The sequence below is a fragment of the Plecotus auritus genome (genome assembly GCF_963455305.1).
Source record: "Plecotus auritus genome assembly, chromosome: 11".
NCBI lineage: Eukaryota > Metazoa > Chordata > Mammalia > Chiroptera > Vespertilionidae > Plecotus > Plecotus auritus.
The window spans coordinates 53,988,558-54,013,034 of record NC_137777.1 but is presented as its reverse complement, the minus strand read 5'-3'; the positions used below and the strand labels follow the sequence as shown (position 1 = coordinate 54,013,034).

General features: G+C 45.2%; 1 protein-coding gene across 7 annotated transcripts in view; it reads right to left on the bottom strand.

Annotated features, from left to right (window-relative positions):
- RALYL (RALY RNA binding protein like) overlaps window positions 1-24,477 on the bottom strand; it is a 573,551-nt gene that overhangs the window by 284,677 nt on the left and 264,397 nt on the right. For all 7 annotated transcript variants that reach the window (XM_080647107.1, XM_080647102.1, XM_080647108.1 and 4 more), the window contains exon 2: window positions 2,227-2,505. In XM_080647107.1, coding sequence (XP_080503233.1) covers window positions 2,227-2,482 — 256 coding nt within the window. In that variant the 5' untranslated portion in view covers window positions 2,483-2,505. The remainder of the gene's footprint in view (window positions 1-2,226; window positions 2,506-24,477) is intronic.

Here is a 24,477-nt window from a genome sequence, read left to right as displayed (position 1 = left end):
ATATATTAGGGGCTACATTAGTATCTTACCTCTTTAAATTTAAATTTTATTAAATAACTAAGATGCATTTTTGTAAGGAGCTTTACACTATAGAAAATATGCTTTAAAATATTTTTTCCATTTCAGAAAAATTTCACAGTTACATTCTGACTCTCATTCTGACCCAATAACGTGGATCAAATGCAGCCACTGTCCCTCCCCACAGAAAGCTAGGGGTTCCCCTTGCATAGCAGGGGCAGGAAGCCAGGGGTACTTTGATAAATGGGGACACCCTTTCTCCCTGTGGTGAGAGGTGTGCTGCCACCGCGTAAAAGCAGCTACATTGACTTAAGGTGGGCCGCTCCCTTAAGGGGTGCTGGAGGCTGGTCAGGAAGAGCCTCCTGGGCACCCGGTGTGAGCACAGCCCGCAGTAAAGCCAGGAGGAACCACTGGCGAAGTCCTGTCTCCTGAGCAGAGGAAATGGCAAGTCCGAAGCCGGTGAGGTGGGCGTCTGGGAATGGTGGAGGCGCAGCGAGTTCACCAGCGTTGCCAATGGTCTGAGAGGGCAGGGAGGACACTCGGATGGAGAGGAGGGGAGAGATGTGGCGGGTGGGGCACTGTAGGTGTGGAGGGAAGATAAATTTTATTCTGGGTGAGATGGGAAGGTATTGGAGGGTTAGGAGCACATTCTCATTGATGTTTCTCAAGGGACTCATGACCAGAGTGGGAAGGGGCAGGCCCGTCAGAGGCTTACTGCTGTCCACCTGAGGCACGGTGGCCAGTGTGAGGTGCCTATGGACAGAGCTTTCAAAGGTGACTGGTTTTGGGATGTGTTAAGGGCAAGAAAGGTGATGGTGAATTACGTTTGGAGTGCCGGGGGGAAGAGGAGAGTCAGGGTTGATGCCTAGGCTTTTGTTTGAAAAACTAGATAAATGAGGGTTCCATTTATTGGGATGGAGAGCAAGGGGTGACACGTTGGGGTTCAGGAAGTCAAGAGTTTGTGTGGGCATTTGAAGCCGAGATATCTGTAGCTCTCCGGGAAAAGATGTATAATCAGTTCCATATACTAGTATCATCTGATCATCTGATCATCAGTTAGGGACTCACTGATGTAGTCAATGCATTTTTTCCCCTCATGTAAAAATAGATTAATTTTTATTTTTTATCTATATATTAATTACAAAATATCTTCTAAATATTTTCACTTTACTTCAGATTATATTCTTCTCCTTTCTTTGTAAAAGCTACATATCCCTTGGACATTAGGCATAATTCTGACCACTGCACACGGTTCAACAGGCACGATTCCTGACTCGATAAGAAGGAGTGGGTTCTATTTCTTTCCAGTCCAGAGAATTTACCTCCTTTTGCTATTTTTCTATCCCTTCTTCCGAAAAAGTAAAAACAGAAAATGAGAAAAATACATGCGTCCCCTGACAACAAGTAGCGAAAGTATTGGATGCAGCGGGCGCTGTAATAAGTCTGACAAGTGCAGTGGCGGGAAGGGGCCTCGCAGGGCCTTCTGCTCAGAACTTGGGGCGGGCAGGTCCCTGGGCAGCCCCGCCCAGGCCCACAGCTCCCGCTGGAAGGTCTGCGGCAAGTCTGTCCGGCTCCTGTGGCCCAGCTCACCCGCCCGGCAGTGCCAGGGGCCTCCTCCTTCAGAACCTCGGAGGTGTCACCTCCCTCAAGAAAACAGGCTCCTTAGCTCCCCGGACCTGGCTTTCTCCACCTTCATGTCATCTTCCTTAGGTGCCCCCTTCGTTCCAAACACATGAAAAACCCTGCAAAGCTGTCACTCCCCAGAGCATTTCAGGCCGCTCCCCAGCACCCTCACCAGTTTGGCGCCAGTGAACTCCTATAAACACTCTCTGCAGGTTTGCGTTCTTGCATCAGCCGCACATGTTTTATTGTTTTTGCAAAACAGTGTCTCCTGGAAGACAGACACCGCTTCAGATCAGATCCCTTGAACTCACAGCCCCGTTTCCATTTGCCGCCTCGGTTAGGATCGGTGGCGGTAACAAGTATTACAAAGCAACTCGATCCCAAGTTTAAAGGTGTGTAAAGAAAACAAGATACATATTCTAAAACAATGAGAACAAAGAAGAAGCTACTGTAAGTTTTAAAGAGAGAAGCACCGTCATGGGTTAAACAAGAGCGAGGCCGTACACCGTGCTGGCTCCCAAACACCAAGCCCACTCCCGTGCAGAGAGGAGAGCCAGCGTGGAGCATGCAGCCGGCGGCACCTACCGAGGGGCTGGCCCGCGATGATCCTGGCGTTTTCCCCGGCCACCGCCGCTCGGGCGTGCCGCTCGCTCATGTACTGCACAAATGCATAACCTTTGTGAACGGAGCATCCAACGATCTTCCCATACTTGGAAAAAATGGCTTCGATGTCCACTTTCTTGACAATGGCTGTGTTCAGATTGCCGATGAAGACCCGGGAGTTGATGGACTTGGGGTCGTTCTTATTGGTGACGTTGCTGGTCTGTGTCTTGCCAGTCATGGTTGGCTCACGGTGTTTTAATCCTGAAACAAAAGTGAAAACAAAAAACAATTAAAAGGTAAATAGTCAGGTGGAGTGGACATCACTGGCTTTGAGCAGTTTTTCTATAATGAACCAGGTAACCTCAAAACCCTAAGTATGACTTTTTCTTGAGAAGAAAATTTAGTAGGGTACACTGCATCGCATTGCAGAAAGGCGGGAGAAAAATACTTATTATCACTTAGCATAGAGTTAGAAATGAGCTCCTGATTTCTTTTTCTACAATTGAGCCCTGTGTAATGACTAAGCCTTTGTATTTTTAAGTCCATCAATTTTTTAGAAGCAAGTTTGAGGAAGAAGTCACCTTATTTTATCTACAACAACAACAACAAAAAGTCCAGCACAGCTGGGATGGAATATAGGAACGTGACCTCCATTCATTGTTGAGAACATGCATTTTTATCTCTACATTTTTTTTTATAACAGGTAGACATATTGTTTATTTCAGACTCAGAACCCTTCTATCGGAAACTAATCATCCATGCCATTAAATGCTGCAGGAAAGGGAAAAAGGCGTTAAAAATAAAAAATTCAATAGAAAACTCAATATCAAGAAAACATAAAAAAAATGAACCAGAATGAATTCTGTACATCCTCTTTAATTGAACCGCTATCACATGTCAGTTCCCGCCCCCGGACCCTCAAAAAACAATTTGCCTGTGTAGCTAGTTTTCATCAATGATCAGCAAATTAGTGGATTGGGTATCTGTGTTGAAATTTCTCCTCTTAACCTCATTTTTAATTCATTTAACGAATGGCTCCTATGTTGCCTAAATACAGCTAGTCTTTCCGAAAACTGTTTTGTGAGCCTGGCATAGTGTTTACTTGTGCTTAATTAAGCTCAATGAAACTTTGATTCCTAAGTACTCCAGCACTGCAGCATTGGTTTCCAGCTTCGCAAATTCATTCATTCATTCATTCATTCATTCATTCATCCATCCATTCAGCAATGTTTATTAAGCACCTATTTTTAACTGCCTGATATTCCCTCCTAAAGTGCCTGTCAACTTAAAGAAACCAATATAGTGAAACTGAAGTCCCACAAGGACACAGGATCTGTCATTGACAATCATTGCTGACCATTAGCTAATTGATACATTTTATCAGTAACAAATATATTTGTATCTGAAGAATCTCTTTTACAGTCTCACAGTTAGAAAAACAATTAAAGTGCCTCATTTAAGAAATAATTTTAAATGATATTTCTCATTTGAGCATTAAAGTTTGGAAGTGTTAAGGGCATTCGAATTGAATCTGCTAGAAAACTTACTTTCACTGAAACCAGCCACCTCTGAGATCAGGAGCAACTGGGTAACATAAAAATGTTTCCAATTATGGAAACATTATTACAGCTCCAGTGATTAATTTTTTACTAAATATCGCACCATTGACATTACATATGTCTCCTTATAATGAAGGTGAATATCATAAACAGTCATTCACATAACAAGGAAGAGCATGATGTCATTTAAATAAGGACTTATTGCCGCCTTGCCTCGTTCTAGCTTAGCTACATTGAAGAGGTTTCTCTATGAGTTATTCAAAGCAGTCACGGTTAAGATTGAAAGGATAAAAAGCTGATCATTTGTTTAAATTTTTGTAATCTGAGCTATTGCATATCTTAAGACAAATGCTCTGAGAACCAACTGAAACAAGAAAAATCAAGATGCGTATATGTAATGTAGCATTTAGCTTCTTCACATACCCTAGTACACTTTAATCACACTGAGGGAGCGAATTAGACTAAAAGGCCTATTTCTGGGCTCTGGATGGATTGATGGTTACCTTTCTTACCCCTCCAGGCCAACATCAGTAATATAATCCACAGAACTAAGATTTTGGTGTTGCTCTTATGTGATATTTTTGGAAATACTGTAGAGTATTTCCAATATCACAATTTGTATGGCTAGCATTTAATTTCCTGGACAGGGATTAGTGGGTTAAGGTGCAAACACAAGAACTATTAGATTAGGTCCAATCCATGGTCTGAGAACCCAATGTTTATCTTTGACAATGACCTGCATCAGATTTAATATGAGGGCACAGCTGTGCCCTCAATTCTTACTGTTAAGAGTCACTGTACCTGGGGTCTGGCTGCGTTCCTAGAGAGAAGAGAGCTGTGCAGAAAAGACACCGGGAACCATCTCAGCAGCCCCGAATTGGTGCTGATACCCCAGGTATGTGCAAGGGTGGCTGCCTGAGGCTGGCTACAGATACCGGAAGCTGTGAGCAGACGGGTTCTGACCCACCGAGGCCAAGGGCCATTCAAGTTCTCACCAGCATCAGTGGCGAGTCCAAGTCGGTTCCTGGTGCACAAAGTTAGACACTGAAAGGCCAGGCCTCGCCAGGAGGATAAAGGTCCCTACAGTGAAAGGTACTCGGGGAGGCCCCCTAACAAAATTCAAAAACAAGCATCAAGATGATCAAACTAAACCCAAAGCATCTTAATGTCCACCCGAGCAAAGCACAACACTTGTTAAAAAATCATAACCCAGATATTCAGCAACATAAATTGTAAAATCTGTAGCATCCAATCCAAAACTCCTAGAGACCCTAAGATTCAGAATATTGACCCCAAACTAGGAGAGAAATAAAGATATAAACGAGAATCAGAAGAAAACTATATCAAATGTACAAAAATACAATTGATGGATATTTTAACTGATGAAATTCTTCCAAAGAACCAATTTGTGAATTTGAAGTTGTAGAAAAAGAGAATAAAGATCCAAAATGTGTCATAGTGATAAAACCTGGGGAAGAAATTATAAACAGCATCTGTAGCCTCTGTGACAAGGGTCAAGCCTTTAACATACATGGATGTGGAAGAGCAAAGGGCCAAAAGAATTTTTTTAAATGGCTCCTAATCTTCCCAATTGGATAAAAATTATGATCTCACAGATCTCAGAATCTCACTGAACCCCAATCGGAATAAACAGAGAAAAGCCCAGCCAGACACATCATGACTAGACACAGACGCCAGCGATCCGGAGGAAAAGCGGGAGCTCTCGGACATTGGCAATGCCCGCATCCTAAGGAAGAAATGCAAACTATGTGCAGGAAATGCTACAACTACAGAACAAATGTCAAAGAAAAGTGAGTTATTCAGCAAAAACACAGCTAACCTAAACTTGTCTGCTTTTAAGTTAGACGTTTGAATGGAGCTCGTTAGCAGTCGGTGGAAGCTGCCCTGTAATAAAAGGCACTGTAACCCAGGCTGCTCCACAGAACTGCCTGTAGTGATGGAAACATTCTACATCTACACCGTCCAAAGGAAGTCCATGACCCCATTGACCTTGAGGACCTGAGAGGTGGCTAGTGGTTCAGGTACTGAATTTTAATTTTACTTCATTAAAATTAAGGCAACATTTCACTGGGTTGCTCCACCCAAAAAGGCATTGGCAATAGGGCTCTGGTCCTTTGAATCTAATGAATAAAATAAACTGACAAATAAAGTGGATCCACAGACATGGAAACATGGAACAGACTGAAGAACCTCAGAGGGAAGGGGGGCAGGGTGAATGGGAAGAGATTAAGCAAAGAATTTATATGCATGTATGAATAACCCATGGACACAGACAACAGTGTGGTGAAGGCCTGGGTGGGACAGGAACTGGGTGGAGGAGGACAATGGGGGAAATAAGGGGGACATCAGTAATACTCTCAACAATAAAGATAATTTATATATATACATAAATTATATATATTTATAGTTACTATAAATTATATATATTTATAGTTACTATAATATATATGTATATATATATATACTTTATAATAAAGAGCTAATATGCAAATGGTTGTCATGCCCTCATGCTGTCACACTATGACAGCTCAGACACTCAACACTGGGGAGAGAGGAATGGGGACCAGCCAGGCACAAATGAGCTTGCAAGACAGGAATGGGGACCAGCCAGGCTGCGGCCCGGGAGAGGGACAAGCCGCCCACCCTGTGGTCCTGGGTGCCAATGGCTGCACCTGTGCCTGTGGCCTGGGAGAGGGACAAGCTGTTCATCCCACGATCCCAGGCGCCTGCAGCTCTGGCCCCGGCAAAGCCCGCCTGGGTCTTGGGTGCCTGTTGCTGGCTAGCAGGAAGCAAACCTGGGTCCCAGGTGCCTGTGATTGGCTGGTGGAGGGAATCCTGGGTCCCAGGTGTGGGGCAAGGCAGAAGTGGTTAGGGGTGATCAGGCCAGCAGGGGAGTAGTTAGGGGTGATCAGGCAGGCAGGCAGAGGTGGCTAGGGGCGATCAGGCAGGCAGAGGTGGTTAGGGGCGATCAGGCAGGCAGGTAGGTGATCGGTTAGGAGCCAGCAGTTCCGGATTGTGAGAGGCAGTCGGATATTTCCCGAGGGGTCCCAGATTGGAGAGGGTGCAGGCAGGGCTGAGAGACCGTCCCCCCCCATGCATGAATTTCGTGCACCAGGCCTCTAGTATATATATATTAAATGTAAACCGAAATAATTTGGCGCTTTATGTATGTTTTTGGTCCCCAAAACTTATGAACGATATGATGGTATTAGATATAATTCAGAAAAATACCAAATAAAAATTTCAAGTAGCTGCCATTTGAGGAATAATTTACAAGTGGGGTTTTCATTATGGTAATATCAGACTGAGATGATGAATGCTTGGTAAAATAAAAAAGAATGTGTTTTGAATAAATATAGCCTTTTTCTTTGTGTTTGAGATTCCCACCCTTGAATCTAAAAGATATAATTATGAAATAAAGGCAAGGTTAAAATGGGCTTTAGAGAAAACATTTTTGGAGAAAAATTAACAGGGCAGTATATTCTACCCTTCTCTTAATTTAAGCAGTCATGAATTTCTGAGTTAAATTTTAGATTCACTCAGACATTCCTGCTGAACAAAGAGTGAGCAACAAAAATAACAATAACAACAGTGAGAAATGCCCAGGTGTTCAAAAAGTCAACCAACAATATAATGCACTAGAAGTCTAGTGCACAAAAATCATGCAAGGGTAGGGTTCCTAGACCTGGTCGGTGGTCAGGGATGATCTGTGGGGTGACCAGTGGGGAAGTCGGGGGGCCCCCGCTGGCACTCGCTTTGGCTGGCCTGGTGCCACCCGCTCGCCGGCCCTGCCCCCTGCTGCCACCATTGGTCACCTCCCTCTGCGGGGAGACCAGTGGGGCAATTGGGGGGTCCCCACTGGCACACGCGTTGGCTGGCCTGGGGCCTGTGGGCTGGCAGCAGCTCCTGCATTGAGCATCTGCCCCCTGGTGGTCAGTGTGCGTCATAGCGATTGGTCATTCCACCGGTTGTTCCACTGTTCAGTTGATTTGCATATTAGGCTTTTATTATATAGGATACTACATTCTAGAACCTGATAAAATGTTAAAGGAATAAAAATGAATGAAATGGATCAGTTTGTACTCTAAATGTTATCACCTGAGGTCTGCAGCCAGCAATCACATAAATGCTATAATATAAGGCACAATCTAGCAAATTCTGTGAAATATACAGCACTGTAGTTTCTGAAAAAATAGAATGTTTATATCCATTTGAGGAGACCAGATAACACTCCTTAAACAGATGATATTTAAATTAATCTTTAAAATATATTGTAAGAATTCAATTGCCACACTGTAAATTTCTCAGTGTGCTCAAAAGGACAGTTTTTCTAATATTTTAAACTCATCTAATTGTACTTGAATAAATTTTTTTTAATAAAAGAAGTTGATATAATATTTGCTTAGAATCATAATTAGAAAAAAAGGGGAAAACTGTCCTGCAATAAACAAATGCATGTAAGTATCTCTTCTTGGATAAAATAAACCAAAGGAACATAAAAAAAAAAGTCTGAATTTATTCTTAAGAAAACCATCTACAATTTAGAAAGATAGAACTTATATCTACCCGAGCAGTGACAATTCTTCAAGAGATCTTATGCATCATAAACATTATTTTGTAAAAAAAAATTCTCTTGATGCCATTTTCATGGGAAGTCACCAAGCATATTTGGTATAGAATAAAAATGAATATTTCAGTTAAGATGAAGATTCAATCTTAAGCCTCAAACTGCTTCCTAAAGTAAGCCAAATTTAGAATATGGACACATGAGAGGTAATACATACACAGAAGGAAGGAGAAAAAACACACACAATTTAGGGCAACTGAAGACAATCTATATTAATAAAAGGGTAATATGCAAACTGGTCAGGATGCCCTCACAGTAACAACTGAACTGCAGGCTGCGTGGGGCGACAAGGCCAGCAGGGGGGGTTAATGAGGGACAACCAAACAACTGAACAGCAGGCTGCATGGGGCAACCAGGCCAACAGGGGAGTTAGTGAGGGACAACCAAATGACTGAACAAGAGGCTGCGTGGGGCGACCAGGCCGGCAGGGGGGTGGGGGCAGTTGGCAGTAACCAGGCCGGCAGAGGAGGACAGTGAGGGGCGACCAGGCTGGCAGAGAAGGGCAGTGAAGGGCAACCAGGCCAGCAGGGGGGCTGTGGGGGGCAACCAGGCCAGCAGGAGGGGGCAGTTGGGGGTGACCAGGCCAGTGGGGGGGGCAGCTAGGGGTGATCAGGCCAGCAGGCAGAGGCGGTTAGGGGTGATCAGACTGGCGGGGGGGGGGGGCAGTTAGGGGCAATCAGGCAGGCAGGCAGGTGAGCAGTTAGGAGCCAGCAGTCCCGGATTGTGAGAGGGATGTCTGACTCCTGGTTTAGGCCCGATCCCCTGAGGGGTCCCAGATTGTAGAGGGTGCAGGCTGGGCTGAGGGGACCACCCCCTGTGCACAAATTTCATGCACCGGGCCTCTAGTTACTATTAAAATGCCATATTTTCTCTGCCATTTCTTTCTAGTTTGTAGGAAAAAAGTTGTAAATTAGAAAAAAAATAATTATAATCTACATACCAAGTGCCACTGCCTATCATTTGAACACCCATTTTATTTTGTTCTGAAATAATCTTATTGGATATAACTTAGTGGCATTGGAATAAAACTATGGCATCACTTTCTTCATTCTCTTGATGAGCGTTTAGCTTGTTTTCAATTTTTTCAGATTGCAAAAGTATCCCAGATGAACATTTTAACAAACCTGTAAGGATACATTCCCAGTCCTAAAATTCCTTTGGGGAAACCCTCTCATTTAACTAAGGATCCTCAGCTATTTCCCAGGAAGCTCCAACCCTTCCAATCCCAACAGCAGAGGGGGTTCCAGCAAACACCGGGTGCTTGTGGCTCCTCCCAAATGTACATTCAGTGCTTTCTGATCCATCAGGTTGAATAGGAGAGATGGGCAGACCTTAAACTCAATGGGAGAGGGAGGCTGGGATCTGCAGTCCTGACTGGAATTTGTTTACGAGGTCAGCCAGGCTGGTGGCAATAACAGAAACAGCACAATTCCCTTGTATTCAGAGAAAAATGAATTTGTGTTGGGAGCTTCCGAGGCATAGCTCCAAAGTCATTATTATTTAAAAGTGTAATAAAAACGACTCTAGTTTCCTTTGTTAAATGCACTTTGCTACATCTACAGATTCTATTTTAATATGTTGGGGTGCTACAACAGTATGTGGCCAATGTTTATTAAAAATGTAATGGTTGATTAAAAAGGCATTAAAAACAGCATATTAGAATTATTGCCTTTCCGCAGCCTTTCTCTCTCAAAATTCAGTTACTACAACTATAATTAACATGCAGAGCAAAGGTGAAAGTTCTTACACATAAAGTTCTTGAAAATATATGAATCAAATCATTCTTTATACGTTTATAGCACTATGAAGCTCAGACACTGAGTATAGGGTTGCGGTAACAGCACCAACAACCTAAAAACTAAATTCCCATTTTCTTTTTAAATTAACTAACTCATTTGTATGTAAAAAATGTAAAGGTATAAAATAATTTGCTATAAATAAAGACTCACTGATAATAAAGCAACATGATAAATTTTACAGAAAATTGATTAATATGAGTGATTTTAGAAAGAAAAGTGATTTAAAATACCACTTCATAGGATGTAGAGAGATTTAAAAATTAGAGAAGTGATAGTATTTTATTCAATAGCTTCATGTAGAACATAAATGTGAAATAAAATTAGTTAAGCAACAGAAAAATAAAATTACTATATAAAAATATGAATATCATTCATTTTGTAAAGCAAACAATGCTAGCTAAAATGTCTTAAAAATAGTGGTTAATAGAATCATTAGCTACAAAGAAATCAGTATTTTCTATCAGAAGATTAAGATTACATCTTTGAAGAGCAAAAGTACATAAATATAAATACATAGGTATAGACAATGGAACAACTATGGTGACAAAATGTTAATGATTTTTATTGATTATTATAAATATAAAATTGAAAATCAATGGATATTGGTCAGTCAACATTTCAAACTTAATTAAGAATTTGAGCTATTAATCAACTTTTGTGTTAAAATCACTTTGGAAAATGTGAATTAGTAAATGAAATTTTGTAAACAAGGAGTAATGATATGTGTTAAAACACTCTTGGAAATGTTTAACAATGAGCTGCAGATCCAAGCACTGTCTGGCAAAGAATTATGGTCTCTAAGGGACCACCACCTGAGTTTGTTAGGGTCAGACACATCCATGTGGAAATTGTGACCAATCTGGAAGATGCTGTTACAGTCCAAGCTTCAAGAGTAAAGAAGGAAACAAATAATCAGCAAATCCTTTCTTTGTTCATGCATTAGTCAACTCAGGCTGTTATAACAAAACTAGAGGCCTGGTGCATGAAAATTCATGCACTGGAGGTGGGGGGTCCCCTGAGCCTGGCCTGCCTCCTCTCACAGTCTGGGAGCCCTCAGGGGATGTCCTACTTTTGGCTTAGGTCCACTCCCCATTGGAGATGACCAGCAGATCAGGGAAAGGAGTAGCCCCATCACCCCACTGCTGCTGCTGCCACTGCTGGGGTTCACTGCTGCCTGAGCCCACTGTTGCCGGAGCCCCAACCCTCACAGCCACTGAGCTGCTGTGGCTTTGTCTGGAAGGGCATTTGGCCTAATTAGCATATTACCCTTTTATTTGTATAGATATCCCAGCCTGAGTGACTTCAACAGTGACAGTTACTTATCAAAGTTCTGAAGGCTAGATGTCCACCATCGAGGTGCCACCCAATAGCGTTCCTGGGAAAGCTTTCTTCTGGCTTGCAGATGACCTCCTTCTCATGGTGTCCTTCAGCATTATCAGGAGAGAGAGACAGAGCCCGGGACTCTCTTCCTTTCTTATAAGGACACTGATGTCATCCTGGGAGGCGCCACCCTTCATGACCTCAGCTAACCCCAATTACTTCCTGGAGACCCCTCTCCAAATAATACCATGGTGAGAGTTAGGGACTCAACATATACACTTCGAGGGGACATAACGTGGTCCGCAAGCCCAGATCATCCTCCTGGGCTTGGAGTTTGGGATCATGAAAGGAGCTTCCCCTGAGCCCTTAGACGCTGGGACTGATCTGATATCTATTCCATCCAGATCCTGTAACCATTGTCCGATCACTATGTTCAATTCAAAAGGTTTAAAAATGACATTGTTTCAAATAAGGAATAACGATCAACTTTAAATTAAAAATGAGAAGATTCTAAGAGATAAAAACATATGGTGATAAAACTCAAAAGAGAACTTCATGGGATGATTCTAAAATATACTTATAGAATGTGAGCAAACTGATATAATCCTAGGAAATTTACTGAATGTGAAATTCTTAAAAGCTTTTTCCTTTGCAAAATAGAATGGTGAGTCACAGGAGTTGTCCTAAGATGCAGACTGTAATTATGCTTCCAAGATAACTTTCCACTGGTCAACATGACTCAGAAGAAGATTGTTTTGAGCTAAACAGAGCAGTTAAATCAACAAAAAAATAGACTCTTCCTACTTGACGTGGGGATATTGGTTAATCAGGTTAGTTCCCACTTGCATCTTGGGAAATGGAACAATTAAGGCATGTGCTTCCTCTGAGGCATTTGAGACACTGTGGTTGGTGCTCTCAGGGGTTGGGCACCGAGGGCAGACACTGCACTGGGACTGTTACTTAGTAGAGGCCCTGGACAACGGGGCAATGTTACCTTGGGCTGTGACTGGTCAGGTACACCCTGAAGATACTAAAACCTATTGGGAAAGATCCCTTCTTGGGCTGGGACCAGCATCAGAATGAAGCAGGAACAAGTAGTCTGTGCCACCTCATCCTTCATCACCTGATCCTGAGTGTGTATATCTTACCAATTATTAGACAAACATGTAAATTAAATTGACCGTACATCTGTGACACTCACAGCCAATCAGGAGTGAGTATGCAAATTAACCCAACAAAGATGGCAGGGCTGTGGGCAGCTTGCATGCGTGCAGGCACGGAGTGGCTGGGGGCAGGGCAGGATGCTGGTGTCATCCCCTGGGCAACAAGGTCCGATGGTATGCCCGCTGTAAATGCCTCCCAGGGGTACGCCTGAGCCAGTGGCTTCTACATGTGGTTCCAGCCACTGTGGAGCAGTCAGACCCCAGGACCACCATCTCTTCTGAGAACCAGGAGGCCGCTGCCCCGAGGCTCAGGTGAGAGCATGGCTCTGCCTACTGCTTTTCAGACCCACCAGGACACAGGAGCAGAGCCTCGCCTTCACGGTCTCTCTGGAAGCAGGCTCCCGGGGCAGGTGAGAGGGCTGGAGATGCCTCAGGGTCCGTGCCTTCTGGCAGGAGAGGAAGAGGCAGCTCAGCTCCTCCTCCCCTCCCCTATCCTCTCCCTTTCTAACCAGGGGCCTCACTGGGAACTTAACTTTCTTTGTTAAACAAGGAAATTCTGGACAATGATTGTCTGACCTCTGTGAACCCAGTGGGAGAACACGTCCGGGCCGGGGTGCCCCCGCTGGCCCAGGATACCTTTCTTCCCACCGAAAATGGACGGCTGCTCAGAGAACTCTGTGGAACAGCAGGGATCCGCTGAGCAGTTCCCAGGCATCCGGCGACTAGTCGGCCTGTGAAGAGGTTACAGGAGAAGGGTGTCTCTGCCGCAGGCACTCCCGGCCAACCCCTCTGACACCCCCAACAGTGAGGTTTCGCACGGAAACCGCAACGCAGGATGAGACCTGCATTTCCTCACCATTGAGCTCTCTGAGAAACTAAGAAAGAGGCTTCCAAAGCTGTGACTGTGAGCGTTTCACACAAACCCACATACCGCCGCCTCCCCAGCCAGCATCCGGCACCTGCTATCTCCCACGGGTCTTCCATGTTCCGTTCACCCAAACCTATGACAGCACACCTCCATCGCTGCGAGCTTAAGGGACCGTGATGGAAGAAGGCATCATGATTGCTCCGGGACGCAACAGTGGGGCGACTCAGGGTGCAGAGAACTGGCTGCATTCCCAATGCCCGGATCTGGTTATTGTGTGGGATCAAGTCTCTGACTCTCCAGGCTGTGCCTTCCCTGTAAGCTACACACAGCCCTGACGGGCACCGCACTGCTGGGCAGCATGGAGCAGATGCATGAGACCCCCCAGCCCAGGAACGAGCCAGACTCAGGCAGCTGGTCATGAACTGGCCTGAAGGACACCATGAGAAGGAGGTCATCTGCAGCTGGTCATGATCTAACCCTGCTGGCCTTCCCGCACTCAATTGCCTACCGAGGTCCTGACCCTATAGTTTGGTTCACTCCTCTGCCTCCCCAGCCCCCTCTAGAGACCCAAACTTATATATATAATCATCTGAAAATAGAATGATTCAAAAAATTCCAAATTTAGGAAAATATAGTAAAAAATATAAACCCACAGATCAAAGAAGCTCAGTGAATAGCAAGCACAGGACATATCAACACCAATGATGAAAAGAAAAATCTTTTAAGTAGTCAGAAGAAAAGAGACACACTATACACAGGAATAAACATAAGGATTACAAAGGATTTCTCATCAGAAACAGTGTAAGGGAGAAGATAGTAGAGCAACATCATTAAAGTACTCACAAGGGGGAAAATCCTCTCAATTTATAATTCTAGACTGAGTGAAAATATTTTTAAAAATAGTTAAAATAGATTTTTCATATATAAAAGATTGAATTTTTTTTTTTATCACCAGCAGTTTTGTAGTGTAAGAAATGTTAAAAGATACAAATAACGATCTATGCCAAGAAATGGAAAACACCAAGACAGTAAATGCATAGGAAGAAATATAAGAGAGTTTCTTATTATTTAAACATATTTAAAGATAATTAACTATTTAAACAAAAATAATAATGTAATGTCAGTTTTATAACATCTGTGAAAGTAAAATACATGACAACAACAGCACAGAAATTGCCCAGGAAAAATGAAATTTTGTTACAGTGAAGTTTCTATACAAGATGTGAAGTGGTATAATATCCATTTGAAGATAGACCATGACAAGTTAAAATCCTATATAATAAAGAATTAATATGCAAATAGTCATCACGCCCTCTTGCCATCACGCCATAACAGCTCAGACACTCAACACTGGGGAGAGAGGAATGGGGACCAGCCAGGCTGCAGCCCCAGAGAGGGATAAGCCACCTGCTCCAGGGTCCCGGGTGCCAGCAGCTGCGCCTGAGCCTCTGGCCCAGGAGAGGAACAAGCCGCCTGCCCCACAGTCCTGGGCACCAGCAGCTGGGGCTGCAGCTCAGGAGAGGGACAAGCTGCCCGACCCTCAGTCCTGGGCTCCAGCAGCTGCACCTGCACCTGTGGCCCAGGAGAGGGACACCCTGTGGTCCCGGGTGCCTGCGACTACAGCCTGGGCGAAGCTGCCCGCCCATGGTCCCCTGTGGCTGAGGCTGGCCTGGGTGAAGCTGGCCCGGGTCCTGGGTGCTTGTGGCTGGCCAGAGGGAGGGAAGCCCAGGTCCCGGGTGCGGGGTGAGGTGGAGGCAGTTAGGGGCAATCAGGCCAGCAGGGGAGCAGTTAGGGGTGATCAGGCAGGCAGGCAGAGGTGGATAGGGGCAATCAGGCAGGCAGGCCTGTGAGTGGTTAGGAACCAGTGGTCCCAGATTGTGAGAGGGATGTCTGACTGCTGGTTTAGGGATTGGGCCTAAACCAGCAGTCGGACATCCCCGAAGGGGTCCCCGATTGGAGAGAGTGCAGGCTGGGCTGAAGGAACCCCCCCTCCATGCACAAATTTTGTGCACCGGGCCATTAGCATATATATATAATTTTTTATTTTATTATTGATTTCAGAGCACAAGGGAGAAGGAGAGAGAGATAGAAACATCAATGATGAGAGAGAACCATTGATTGGCTGCCTCCTGCATGCCCCACACTGGGGATTGAGCCTGCAACCCAGGCATGTGCCCTGACCGGGAATTGAACCGTGACCTCCTGGTTCATAGGTGATGCTCAACCCCTGAGCCACGCTGGTCAGGCTGATCTTTCTGTTTTTAATGCCTGTTGTAAACATCACTAAAAGGAGCTCCATTTAGGATATTTGAATTTTAAAAGGCTGTCTATAAATTATTAAAATTATCTCAAAAGCAGTTCTGCAACTTTATATTTAACAAGCATGGCGCACTTATCCTGCGTGCCATTAATTTAAGTGCATATTAAATATTCATTCACTTACAGTAGTATGAAGAGAGTTCCTCTTTTTTCCTTAATTTCCTCTGGGATTGGGAATATTTACGGAAATGTGTTCCAGTCACTTACAGAAGACAGCACCACCTAGTGCCCAGCGATCTTCACTGAAAAACTGCCATGTGACCCTGAAGGGAGTGGGCGCAAGCTGCTAGACCTTGGTTCTGTGAAGAGAGGGTGTCCTGGGAATGCCCGAGACTGTGCCTCAGAGATTATAAGATCCATCCACTGACCAGCTCCAACTCGTTTCCCTGAAACCCTATAACATGGAGCAGAAAGCATCTAACTGCATTCGTCTCCTCCATGAGCCACACAGATAGTGGAACCAGCGGTTCATGTTAATGAAGTTTAATAAGGTGACAGGAGAGTCAGAGCACAGTCATCACCACACTCCCTTCTTTGTTCCGTTGCACTTACCAGTGGTGTTTACTGTGCTATTTAGGCTAAAGGTGATGTTGCTAAAGTAAAACCCCGACGTAGGAATCATTTCTATTCTGGGGGGAAAGTTCCATCAAGACATTTCATCTGGGAGGAAGGGAGAGGAGGTAAAACTGGAATTGCATTAGGAAACCAAAATTACATTGTTTAATTTGGCCATTTAGAACTTCCATAAAGTACACCCAAACCCTCTCTTGTCAGATAGGAACAGAGACAGCGTATTCAAGTCACAGCTTCAGTTTCAGCTGTCGTGTGAGTAGGACTGCCCGGGCCTCCTGGGCCCTGCCAGCTCTTCCCAGAAACGTGGTCTACCCCCAGAGGTGCTACGGCATGAGGTCATTTTGAGCTCTATTTTTGTTCTGTCAACTCTCCCATCCCGTGTAAAGAACGTGCTAAATAAACGTAAACATTTAAAAAATGTATCTTTATTGTTAAAAGTATTACAGATGCCTCCCTCCCCCATGGACGCCAGCCCCCTCCCAGGCCTTCAGTGCACTGTGGCCAGGACACTCCCTCTAACTGAGGCCGCGAGGCCGCCCGTGGAGGAGCACGCAGAGGATTCTCCGCTGTGTTCACCAGTGGCCTCCAGGTAACTCACTCTGGCCTCCACATTCCTCCACTGAATAAAACACTTGTCCCCAAAGTTAAACGCTCAGGTCACTTAGCGTTAACCTGCAGGAGGCAAAGCTGCGGTGTCCACAGGGAAGTCCTCTCACTGCCAGCGAAGGGTCCCCTCCACTCTGGTCTTCTTTGTTCCAACTGTCAGTCAGGGCTGTTCCCCAGGAGGTCCCTCCGGCCACTGAGTGGTTTCAGGAGGCTACTGAGCTGTCTGCAGAGGTGAGCAACCCTCAGGCATTATTCACACTGCTCTGAGAAGCCCTACAGTCCAAGGTCTAAAACCCCACAGCCACGCCCTGGAAGACATGTCCTCTCCTATCTTACCTAATAATAGACAAACATGTAAATTGACTTTACCTCTGCTATGCCACCAGCCAATCAGGAGTGATATGCAAATTAACCCAACAAAGATGGTGGTTAATTTGCATACACTGGCGCCCAGTGACTGGGCAGGCGGGATGCTTGTGCCATGGCAAAGACACAGGCGTTCTGCCCTCCCCCCCCCCCCCAGTCTCTCAGGGCCTCTGGGCAGTGTGGGAAGGCCCGGCTGGAGCGGAAAGAGGGGGCTCCGGGGCCTGAGTGGAAAGGGGGTGCCAGCCGCCAGGGAAAGGAAAGCCCATTCTAGCACCAATCTTTGTGCATCAGGCTTCTAGTAATGTACACATGTGCCTCACGGCGGGGTGGGCAGTGCTGAATGTCTTGTCACACACTGGGATGTCCGCAGTTGTATTAAGTAGCAATAAAAATGATATAGTGAAAATGCCTATTGTATGTCTGGATCAGATAAAAGTCCTATTTGCCAATTCCTCAAGCTCCACCAGTGAATGAAGATGCATGCTATAAAGGAGCGCATCTGCAATCCGTGTATTGCTAACAACGGACTCAGAACACAGAGCATAGCTTCCTTTCGGTGGAACATATCCGATCTCTGTTGACACAATAGGCTATGATGATATCCAAGACTTCCTAATTCTCCCCTCCCCAAACATCAATTGGCTGCCCCCTGCAGGACCCCTACTGGGGATCCAGCCAACAACCAAGGCAGAATCTCCACAAAAGATGAGAAAACCCAGACAATGGAGAAATGTCAAATTATAGGTGCCCCTTTCTGAATAAGAGTAATGTGGTTATTATTAATGCTCACCCTTAAGTTAAGATTTGTTAAGATCTTATCCCAGAAATAACGTAAGGACAGGGTTGACTGTAGGTGTGAGATAACGATGCCACTCAAGTGTGTGAATTCACTGGGCACCCGTGGCCTCCACAGACGTGGCCCTAGGCCTTCACAGTGGCATCTCCGGCAGGACCCGTCAGACTTGGGGAGGAAGCTCTTGTGGTTTCCAGAATGCTGTTCTTCCGTCAGACCCCGGATCCCACCTGGGCTCTGCCCGTTTCGAGATCAGTCACTGAGCAGCCGCGGAAGCTCTCGGTCACTCAGTTTCCTATCTGCACTTGAGGAACACTAACGGAAATTGCTGATGGATGGCTGTGAAGAGGCTTAAATGAGATACAGCAAAGCACCAACCTCTGTATTTGGCGCAGGGACTGTTAGTGTCGCCATTACTCGGGGTACATGGAGAGGTTAGAAGTGCTGCCCCCACTGGTTTTCTCCGGGGAGATTACAGTTATCTCCTTGCAGGCACATAGAATGATCCCAGGGTCTCAGGCTGCTCTCCGGTAATCTGATAACCTCTGCGCTGGATCTGGACACTGATTTCTGCTGTTATAGCAGGTCCTTCTCAGAGCGCTTTGCAGGGCTCCCTGGAGATGGGACACAGCGTCTGTGATGCTATAGCGGACGTCTTTGTAACTGGTTAGCAGGATTCTTGTGAGCCAACCCAGAGAGGCTTTAATGAGCAGGTGTCAGATCACAGCCATGGCTGATGCTTCTTATCTGACCCATGAGCGACTAGGATTCTCCAGGCATCTTGCCTTTGATATTCTGACCCAGCCCTTGATTGTCACTGGTGTGTACGTTGTAAGAACACAATGGTACAGAAGCCAGGTGTCTGACTCGCTACGTACACTTTCAGAAATGACCGTCATGCTTTATGCTTCTTCTCTGAGTCTTGATTTTGCAAGCAGAGGCTGCAATGTCGTTGGGGTGGGGCGGAGCTAAGTCACCTGCTCTGCACATCCACCCACTCTGGGTCAGTGGTGCCCGGGGCTCCTTGTGAGCATTTGTGTTATAAATGTCTTACCAATCTGACACACCAGTACAACGATGCTGAGATCGCTGCTGCGGATCATGAGGGGTCTTGGGGCGGCACCCGGGAAGGGGCGATGCCAGAGATCGGCCAATCGATGCAGGTGCTGTGTTCATTCAGGAACATGCGGATGGCTCCTCGCTGAGACAGCGTATTCACGTGGTAAACTGCCCAGGCGCGGGTGGAAATGGTTTATAAGTTACAAATGTCCGCACTGACCCTCCTGGCAGGATGTACTCAGAACAGATCTGGGTCTCAGGGTGACATGAAACTTGCATGGACAACCAGAGGGACCGTCCCCGCAGCCAGGCCAGGGTCCAGCCGCACGTGCCGCTGGAGACTCGGTCACAGGGCCGCTGGCACCAGGAAGAGCAGGGTGGTGTTGAGTCCCCTGGTCAGCAGCCTGTCTTGCAGTTCAAGTCCTTTATCCTTTCTTCCCATTAAAGAGGCTCTTACCCTTCACTTGGTTTACTGACGTCCCTTGCTTCAATAGGGTTGTCACCGCAGGGTTTCAAAATGAACGTCACGCATAATTTTGCAAAGCATGTTATTATTTAACGTGTTTGAAAGGGCAGTGCTGAGCCAGCCCATGGCACTCCAAACATGGGCAACACAGTAGCCTCTGCAGGGTAGCGCTTCATTTCCGATGTCTGAATCCTGGTCAATGAGTTGTGTACCACGTGGCAAGCAGGGGTAAACTGCATTTCCATTTGAATTTTATAGATCATTTCAGGAAACATGGAGGAACAAAGTGAGCTCTGTATGGCCTATATTTCTCCTTTCAGACTTCTCTTATTTGCATTATTTTTCTTACTAAATTAAATGCAGGGATAACACTTATTATGCCTTATATGTATGCATGGATGTAGTATAGTTGTTTTTGTCCCTCATCACCATTTACCCCCTCTATGCCCTCTTTCACCTCCATGCCCTCCCACCAAATTTTTGATTGATTTTTTTTTTTTTTTTTTTTTTTTAGAGAGAGAGGAAGGCAGAAGAAGAGAAAGAAACATCAGTGTGAAAGGGAAACATCAATTGGCTGCCCCCTGCATGACTTCTACTGGGGATCCAGTCAACAACCAAGGCATGTGCCCTGACCAGGAATCAAACCAATGACCTCTTGGTGCATGGGTCCACGTTCAACCACCTGAGCCATACCAGCCAGGGTTGTAATGTAATATATGTTTTAGTTCCTTGTATAATTCATCTCAGGGTTTTGAACAAATTAGGTGCTTAACTCATTCTAATGAATCCATTTTTTTTTGTTGTAACCATTAAAAAATGAATGACTAGATAAATAGATGTCTAGCAATCTTTTTAGCTCTCATCGATAATACTATTTGAATTAATTATATACATCTACATCAACACTACCCCCACAACTCCCCAAAAAGGCAAAATGCAACTAAATTGTTTTCTTTTGATAATCTATATATATATAAAGCCTAATATGCAAGTGTCCCCCCGGGAGTTGGACTGACAGGGATTTCAATTGCTCCCTATGACATGCGCTGACCACCAGGGGGTGGCGCGGAACGAAGGGAGGCCCCGGCAGGCGGCCGGCAGCCAGCAGCTGCTAGGGACCCTACTGTGCATGAATTTCATGCACTGGATCTCTAGTTTTGAAATAATACAAGACTCTGTGCATTGGTAAATCCATTGTTTTCAAGGATGGTAGGATGAATTTTACTGGGAGTCAAAGTTTCCAACAGAAGCAGAGATTCTGTGAGAGGAGAAGACCTTTCTGATTTGCTAACATTTGCAACAGGCTCTGCCATGACTCATGGGCATAAATAAGTGTTTCCCTGTTGTGTCAATAAAAAATTTATATATATCTTATATAATAAAAGGCTAATATGCAAATTGACTGAACAGCAGAATGACTGGTCGCTATGATGTTTACTGAGCACCAGGGGGCAGACCCTCAATGCAAGAGCTGCCCCCTGGTGGTCAGTGTGCTCCCACAGCGGGAACACCACTCAGCCAGAAGCTGGGCTCATGGCTGTCAAGCGCAGCGGCAGTAGTGGGAGCCTCTCCTGCCTCCGTGGCAGCACTAAGGACCCCTCAGGGGATACCCACCTGCTGGCTTAGGCTGGGGAGCAAGCCTAAGCCTACAGGGGACATTCCCTGAGGGGTCCCAGACTGTGAGAGGGTGCAGGCCAGGTTGAAGGAATACCCCCTCCCCCAGTGCACAAATGTTGTGCACTGAGCCTCCAGTAAATATATAAATATATATAATAAATATATATAATAGATATAATTTAAAATTATATATAAATATAACATCTTAATATAAACATATATATAATTTGACTATTTATATATGACTATATAATTTGAATATTTATATAAAAATATATATTATTTGAATATTTGAATATATATACAATTTGAATATATACACATATCCTATATAATAAAAGTCCAGCAACCATTATGGCGGAACGACCAGAACGACCAATGACCAGACGACCAGCTGATAGCTATGACATGCACTGACCCAGAACTTGCTGTGGGCACCCTGACAGCCCCAAATCCCATTCACCTTTACTTTCATATACATTTTACAAACTTTCTTTAATCTCTGACACTTCTATTATAGAAAAAGGGTGAATAACTATATTAAAATATTTCTTCTAATTAATTCCCTTTCAATGTGCATGAATTTGTGCACTGGGCCACTAGTGTATATATAAAATTTGTCCTCTACATGCAAAGAGGACAAATCACTGTCCTTCCCTGGCATGACCTATCATCTAAATCAAACAGAAGAGCCTACATAAATTAACTCCATATGTAAATTAAATAGGTTAACTCACAGAGATTATCATACTTCTGGAAAGGGCAGAAGCACCATTTTAAGAAGCAGAGAGAAGAAATTCTGTTGGCTACTGTTGTTAATGGTACAATTTTCAACCTCTCACAATCCATGTGAACAGTGTTGAAAAGAATATATGCTCAGCACAGCATTAAGGACAAGCTATTCCATATTTGGAATGAATCTCATTATTTTAAAATGGTGTATAAAAACACTTCTCTCTAAGAAAACATTTTAGCACCCGCAGTGCACAACAGATTCAGATAAAAAGAAGAGCTATTTAAAAAATGGGCAGGATTGTTTCCCTCCATTTATAATAAAAAGCTAGTATTTTACTAAAGTATACTTAGAAATAATACCTCTCACTATGGAGCTATTGTTTAGTGCGTAGCTGTGGAGTTCATTCGGTAAAATAAAACAGTATTGCGTAGGGTCATAAACACAAACAGTAATGACCTCAATAGTGCAAAGACTTACACAGGAAATCATAGGTTGCTGCAACTACCTAAGTAGGCTTTATAGGCTTAAGCATCTGGAAGCCAGAATGATTTTTGAAAGAGTGCTAACACGTTGTTACCTGCTATTTATTCTGCTGGCATTGATTGTAGTGTTACCTGATTATCTCTAAGTTTCCATAAAACACTTTACCTATAACAGCCGCTTTAAGGGGGCCATCTGCCAGAACTCTCAGCCTTTCCAAGGACTTCCTCCTCTATGGTAACACCAGCATCTACACGGTCCTTCCCAGGGAAGCCCACACCTGTAGGCCACACTTGTAGCCCACACCTGTACCCCAACCTGTAGCCCATAGATTTAGCCCCCACTTGTAGCCCCCACCTGTAGCCCCCACCTGTAGCTCCCACTTGTAGCCCCCACATGTAGCTCACACATGTAGCCCACACCTATAGCCCACACCTGTACCCCACACCTATACCCCCCACCTGTAGCCCCCACCTGTAGCCCATGCCTGTAGCCCACACCTGTACCCCAACCTGTATCCCACACCTATAGCCCACACCTGTAGCCCCTGCCTGTAGCCCACACCTGTACCCCACGCCTGTAGCCCACACGTATAGCTCCCATCTGTAGCCCACACCTGTAGCCCACACCTATAGCCCACACCTGTAGCCCACACCTGTACCCCACGCCTGTAGCCCACACCTATAGCCCACACCTGTAGCCCACACCTGTACCCCACACCTGTAGCCCACACCTATAGCCCACACCTGTAGCCCACACCTGTACCCCACGCCTGTAGCCCACACCTATAGCCCACACCTGTAGCCCACACCTGTACCCCACGCCTGTAGCCCACACCTATAGCCCACACCTGTAGCCCACACCTGTACCCCACGCCTGTAGCCCACACCAATAGCCCCCATTTGTAGCCCACACCTGTAGCCCCCACCTTAGCCTCCACCTGTAACCCACACATGTAGCCCCCACCTGTAGCCCACACCTGTACCCCACACCTGTAGCCCCCATTTGTAGCCCACACCTGTAGCCCACACCTGTAGCCTCCACTTGTAGCCCACACCTGTACCCCACACCTGTAGCCCCCGCCTGTAGCCCACACCTGTAGTCTATTATCCACACCCAACACAAATGTTAGCACAAATGTTAGATTCCTGGATGAGGACACTGTCTCCTGTCAGTTCTCCCGAGGGGTTGCCATACACCTGTAGCCCACACCTGTAGCCCACACCTGTAGTCCACACCTGTAGCCCTCACCTGTACCCCACACCTGTACCCCACTAGCATTACAATATGCTAGTAATAGCTGTGCCTTGCTGGGCTCCAACACGTCAATATTTGTTCTAGATAATTCATAAGTTATCATTGAACCTAAAACCCCTGCAAGCAAGGCAGCATCATTCACGTTGCACAGACCAACAAGATGCTGGCCACTGGGGAAGCTGTTCTGAGATGACAGTGAAACAGCGTAGTCTGGACTTGGACCAAGGTCTGCTCATCGCATCCCACCACCCTCTGATGCCTCGGGCTGTAGCAGAACTCCCTTCAATATTTCGATGCTGGGGGATCTGCCAAAAAGTGGAGCCCCTCAAATGCACCTAATCTCATTCCTTCTCATCCTGGGACGATTCCTCCTTCTAAGTATTGATGTGCCGGCATCACCGTGGTGACCTGACCATCAGAAGATGGTCTGTCCAGATGGTCTCTCCATAAACTGCAGCAGACAACACACTGTATTAATTTTAGAAATTTCTCTCTCTACAACCAAATACTTTTTATGATAGAATATATCTGTAATCAACATGCTAGGTATATTTTTTTCTAAAGTAATTAGGCAAGCAGATGTATAAGTAGAAAATATTTTTAG